Source organism: Saccostrea cucullata, unplaced genomic scaffold (genome assembly GCF_032062105.1).
Source record: "Saccostrea cucullata isolate Sc308-1 unplaced genomic scaffold, CSIRO_AGI_Scuc_v1 ctg2383, whole genome shotgun sequence".
Classification (NCBI taxonomy): Eukaryota; Metazoa; Mollusca; class Bivalvia; order Ostreida; family Ostreidae; genus Saccostrea; species Saccostrea cuccullata.
The window spans coordinates 96646-102996 of record NW_026940585.1 but is presented as its reverse complement, the minus strand read 5'-3'; the positions used below and the strand labels follow the sequence as shown (position 1 = coordinate 102996).

The window sequence follows — 6351 nt, the reverse complement described above, 5'->3', positions numbered from 1 at the left end:
AATAAGTATTACAGGAACATGCGGGGGGCAATCATACAAGCGATAAGAATCTAATTGATATATATATATGTTTCTAGATTATGATGATTTTTTCTGTCTATGTTGGTCTAAGTGTAGATGTACATGCATATTTTCAAAATATTTACTATTTCAGGTCACAAGCTCTGAAAGTCTATGACTTGGCATTTACAGTAATTTACAGGGGGGATCAACACCTAATTGCCAGCAATTATTAGATATATCACGTAAGCATCAAAATCAAAATCTTTTGAGTAAAAGTGTAATCAGTTTGAATAACGCTGCAGTACATTGGTGTTGCCCTACATTGTAACAGTGCATTATAATTCCCCTACATTGTAACTGTGCATTATTACGAAACTGTACTTATACAATATTTTACACTTGTACAATTAAACAAACAGTATATGACATGTTACTACTCTGCTATTTAATGATGCAGTACACTTGTACATGTTTTTAGTGCACTGGTACTAACTATGTGTGAACTGTACACTAGTACAGGAACTCTTAGTACACTGGTACTAACTACTCTGCTATGCAAGTACTGTACACTAGTACGGGGACTCATTTAGTACACTGGTACTAACTACTCTGCTATGCAAGTACTGTACACTAGTACAGGGACTCATTTAGTACATTGGTACTTACTACTCCGCTATGCGAGTACTGCATATTAGTACATGCTATCCTTGATTCCCAGCCCGGTAACTGTACACTAAATGACTCATACAAATAATGATATATTACATTAGTAAAATTAATGATCAAACATAGCATTTCACACTAGATGAGTTACACCCCTTTTATTTCTAGGATATGGCAGAACCACCAAGAAAGTCGAGACGTTTAGCAAGTAAACGACCGGCACCACATAACATTCCAAGTCCAAGTAATCACACTCAAACCATACAAGCTGTGGTTGAAGATCCGGGGGTACAATTCCATAATCAAGTCCAACAGCAAATAAGGGCCGCCATTCCAGACATAACTAACTCAGTAATCGCAGCACTTAGGCTCAAGGAGTCATTCCCATGCCTCAACAAGTACAACAATCTGAAACACCCCCAATACCTTCAACATCAGTGGAAGTCAGTCCACAACAAACACCTATAACATCGGCTTCCTCTGATTTAAGCACAGAGACAGCAGGAACTTGTTCCACGGCTGGTTCGACCCAGAACTCCAACATGAATGACAGTTTAACACAATTTTTGAGCACAGGTAATAATAATGCACAACTTGATCAGCAGTCTCTAGAATTGGAAACAACTGCTTCATGTATAAATTTTTCAAGTCCGAGTATTTCAAAACCGCTGGCATTGGGGGTTGATCCCAAAATTAAAGCGAAGATTTGGGCAAACGAATATATTGATCTAGGGAGTTTATTAAACAAAAAATTTCCTAAGGTACGTTTTCAGGTCATTGAATCCCAACAGGGGGGGATAAGTTGGGAGAAACAACCACCTCCAAAATATCGTTTTGAGTCTGTGGCACACTGGCTGTCTGCCTTCCATATATTTGTTAGTATTTATTGTGAAAAGTACCCAGACCAAGCTTGCGCTTTAATGAAATATGCAAATACAATTCAAACATTAGCAAGAAGGTCAGGTGATATTGCAGCTTTTAATTATGACCGTACCTTTCGGGAATGGCGCGAGCATGATTGGAAAAAATTACCCTGGGATCAGGTAAACAATGAACTATACACAGAATCTGTGTCCTTGGGGATTACAGCTAAATTCAATTCCCTGAAGGGTACCGGCCAAAGCCAAAACAAGTCGAGTTTTAGTCGGGGGCCGCCCTTTCTCTCTGCTGGAGTTCCATTGCGGAACTCCAGGAGAGGGCTCTATTGCTACAGTTACAACAACAATGGCGAGTGTGAGCGAGGGCCAGACTGTAGATACCCCCATGTCTGTGAAAAATGTGGAGGTATGCACAGCAAGAAAGAATGTAAAACCCAGTCTCACAAAAGAAAAAGGTCAGATGCAGGGTCAAACCTTGCCCAAAAAAGGCCAAGTGGATCTAAGAGCACTCCCACAAAATAGTGTAATTACTCCAATCAGTGTTTTAAAATTTAGTAAATGGCTGGATGGGTATGATAAGCAAAACAAACAATTTCTTATTAATGGGTTTAGGCAAGGTTTTGTTATACCTTACAAGGGGGAAAGAAAGTACAGATTCAGTAAAAATCTACAGTCTGCAGTAGAACACCCAGAAATTTTGATAGAAAAAATTTCAAAAGAGGTCGAAGCAGGACGGGTCGCTGGACCTTTTGTTAAAGTTCCTTTCCCTAATTTACAAGTCTCCCCATTAGGTTTGGTGCCTAAAAAAGTTCCTGGGGAATTTAGGGTCATTCATCATCTCTCTTATCCTAATGATAAATCAATCAATGATGGAATCCCAGATGAGTTATGCACAGTTCAGTATCAGACAGTAGATGATGCCATTAAGTTGGTCAAGTTTTATGGGAAAGGTTGCTTATTGTCTAAGACAGATATAGAAAATAGTTATAAAATCATCCCCATACACCCCAGTTGTCACGACTTGCTAGGTTTTGCAATAAATGGTGAATTTTACTATGACAAAACATTACCCATGGGCTTAAGCTACTCATGTAGGTTGTTTGAAACATTTAGTAGTTCCTTACACTGGATTGTAAACAATAAGATGAGAAGTGGAGGGTGTGTTCATATCTTGGATGATTTTCTTTTTGTGGGACCAGCTGGTTCTCAGTTATGTAAGCAGACGTTATCACAATTTTTAAGTATGGCTGATATAGGTTTGCCTATTAAAAAAGAGAAGACAATTCAACCAACTACTACCATTACATTTTTGGGGCTGGAATTTGACTCGGAGATGATGGAAGATAGGCTACCTAATGATAAGCTTATAAAATTACGTGAACGCCTAGAATATTTCAAAAGCAGAAGAAAAGTTACACTAGAAGAAATTCAGTCATTAGTAGGGCTCTTGAATTTTGCTTGCCAAGTGGTATCTCCAGGTCGGGCTTTTTTGAGACGAATTATTGACTTAACAGTAGGGTTAAAGAAACCTAATCATTATCGTAGGCTCACAAATGAAGCAAGAGCAGATATTAACGCCTGGTATATATTTGCAGAAAGTTTCAATGGTAAAAGTTTCTTTCTGTCGAACAAGTGGGAATCTTCTCAGGAGCTTAATCTATATACTGATGCTAGTAACTTGGGCTTTGGGGGCATTTTTGGAACAAAGTGGTTTTATAGTAAATGGAATGATGAGTGGTTAAATTATCACATCACAATTCGGGAATTATTTCCAGTCGTTGTTGCATTGGAATTGTGGGGCCATGAGCTGAGGGACAAATGTGTAATTTTCCACTCTGACAATATAGCAGTAGTTCATATAATTAATAAACAGACATCCAAAGATAAAACAATTATGAAATTGGTCAGAAAATTTGTTCTGCACATTTTGAAATATAATATTTTGTTTAAAGCATGTCATATTGCGGGGAAAATAAACGTTGCAGCTGACCATCTTTCTCGTTTGCAGATCAAACAATTCAAGACAGAATTCCCTCATATGGACCCTCGGCCAGTTGTAGAGTTAGTGGAAATGCAGAATCTTTAAAAAATTTGGCATCGTGGTTACTTACAGAATCTCTAGAAAAAACATCTCGGCAATCTTACAGACGCATTTATTATTTCTATAAACAATTTTTGCAGGAATACTTTCCCAGTACTCCAGTTTTCCCAGCTACCCTTGAACATGTCACTATGTTTATTGCACATTGTTTTCAAAAAGAGTTAGCCACATCCACAGTATTAACATATGTATCTGCTATCAGCTATTTACTGAAGTTGGGGGGATATAATGATGTGCCCCAACACTTCATAGTAATTAAAACACTTCGTGGATACCCAAAAATTCAAAAAAATTAAGACAATCGCTTACCAATTACACCTTCGATTTTAAAGGGATTAGTAAGTTAATTACCCCATACTTGTTCATCACAGTTAGTACGAGTAATGCTACGAGCAATGTATTTAACAGCATTCCATGCCTTTTTGAGAATTGGGGAAATTACTGGTTTACCACCACCAAACGGCAACTGCTTAAGTGTAAATAATGTAAAATTTGTGTATGAACAAGGTGTTCAGCCCACAGCAATGGAAATTCAAATGTCAAAGTTCAAACATAGTACAGGTAAACACATCCCAGTGCTTCTAATAACTGCAAACAAAACATCTGAAGAAATGTGTCCGGTTTTATCTTTATGGAATTACTTGAAAATTAGGGGTCAAGAAGCTTCTAAAGTACAAACCCTGTTTTCTTTTATGAATAACTCTCAAGTGTCACGTCATTTCTTTTCTGAACAGCTTCAACTATCCTTGAAATATGTTGGTTTGAGTGTAAAAGATTATAAATCACACAGTTTCAGAATAGGGGCAGCAACGACTGCATGGGCCAAGGGTTTTACCGAGGAGCAAATTCAACAAATGGGCAGGTGGAATACAAAGTCTTTTAAAAAGTACATTCGGGTTCCTATGTTACAAGTTTAATGATCTGGGGAACAAGAACTCGGGGAGAAGCGGGGTCTGTATTTCCCAAAATTGGATGTCATACTAAGGCAGGCGGCTGGTGTGCCTATCAAATATAATATCAGCTTGGGTACAAGGGTCTCAGCTGCTTCAGTCTCATGTTTGTAATTTAGGAACACTGCAAGTTTTATATCAACTTGGGGACAAGGGCCTCAGTTGGTCTATTTTAGTATATATTTAGGTTGTTCATGTTACAACACTGCAAGTTTTATATCAACTTGGGGACAAGGGCCTCAGTTGGTCTATATTAGTATGTATACTAAGGTTGTTCATGTTACAACACAGAGAGTTTCATATCAGCTTGGGGACAAGGGCCTCAGTTGGTTTATATATGCATGCTTTTCCTGATAGAATACTGTAGTTTCATATCAGCTTGGGGACAAGGGCCTCAGCTGATGTGCTCTTTACATTTATATGACATAGGTGACAGGACATTTATAGCATTTTGGGGACAAGGGCCTCAAATGTTAGGTACCGTATTTTATGCCGGAGTTTATGTAATAATTTACCATTTAATTTTCTTCAATGAATGTTTTAGAGCATTGAAAATAATAAAAGTACGATAATTGTAGTGGGAGTTTTTTATGTTGTGGATGGGGGATATTGTGTGTCTTTCACAAAAATCACTAGATTTGGTTTAATACACACAATATGGTGGCGGTTTTTTCCCCCATCTTTGATGGTTGTAGCATTTTATCACATTATCTAATCATTTTTTAAAGTGTTTAAATTTGAAGTTGATGTGTATATGGTTGCTTTTAATTCTAATCTGTCACATATGTTATATTTGTGATCATACATTTTATCATACCCGATTATGATTATGGAAAAGTGTGATTATGATTTTGACACTTCTTGGAACTGATCTGTTATTACTGATTAGCTAGATTGACTGATTGTGATTGATTATATCAATTGATTGTGAATTTTGATTTTGAATTGTATGATTATGAATTATGGATCTGACTAATTATTGTTGATTAGATTGATTGTGAGTTTTGTCTTCGTCATTTTAATAAATGACAATTTTCAATTCAATACATTCTCTATTGTTTATTCTATCAACCATCAAACAAAGCACAACATGCAGAATTGTGCCATAAAAGCACATTTATATTTTATAAATAATTTTATGGCACATTTTTGTAGTAAAAGGGGGATAACTCTAACATTACACTTCACAGAAATGTAGATTGGCTAACTTGGTATGAATTGACGCATTGCGCGCACCTCCGGATATACGTCATAAAAACCTTCCCAAGCAAGGGCTCCATGCAGAATCCACATGTACTTTTGACTTGATTTTACAAAAACCCAACCCACCCTTCCCCTTTTTTTGGTATTTATTTTAATACAGATAGCCTTTTAGCCAATGTCAAAGGTTGATGGATAGGTTTTTACCCCCATCTTTGATGGTTGTAGCATTTTTTCACATTATCTAATCATTTTTTAAAGTGTTTAAATTTGAAGTTGATGTGTATATGGTTGCTTTTTATTCTAATCTGTCACATATGTTATATTTGTGATCATACATTTTATCATACCCGATTATGATTATGGAAAAGTGTGATTATGATTTTGACACTTCTTGGAACTGATCTGTTATTACTGATTAGCTAGATTGACTGATTGTGATTGATTATATCAATTGATTGTGAATTTTGATTTTGAATTGTATGATTATGAATTATGGATCTGACTAATTATTATTGATTAGATTGATTGTGAGTTTTGTCTTCGTCATTTTAAT

The 6351-nt window shown here is 36.5% G+C and overlaps 1 protein-coding gene across 1 annotated transcript; it reads left to right on the top strand.

Moving 5' to 3' along the window:
- The first annotated feature begins 859 nt into the window (after positions 1-859).
- LOC134255648 (uncharacterized) lies at positions 860-3941 on the top strand. Its single transcript, XM_062738169.1, has 2 exons — positions 860-1242; positions 3553-3941. Exons 1-2 carry the CDS (start codon positions 1053-1055, stop codon positions 3939-3941), a joined length of 579 nt encoding a protein of 192 aa, XP_062594153.1. The 5' UTR covers positions 860-1052.
- Positions 3942-6351: the final 2410 nt, after the last annotated feature.

Excerpts from the sequence above, each read along its gene's own strand:
- LOC134255648 (XM_062738169.1), top strand. The coding sequence starts at position 1,053 with ATGCCTCAACAAGTACAACAATCTGAAACACCCCCAATACCTTCAACA. Across the intron at positions 1,243-3,552 it reads AACACAATTTTTGAGCACAG|ATCAAACAATTCAAGACAGA; the intron begins GTAATAATAATG and ends TCTCGTTTGCAG.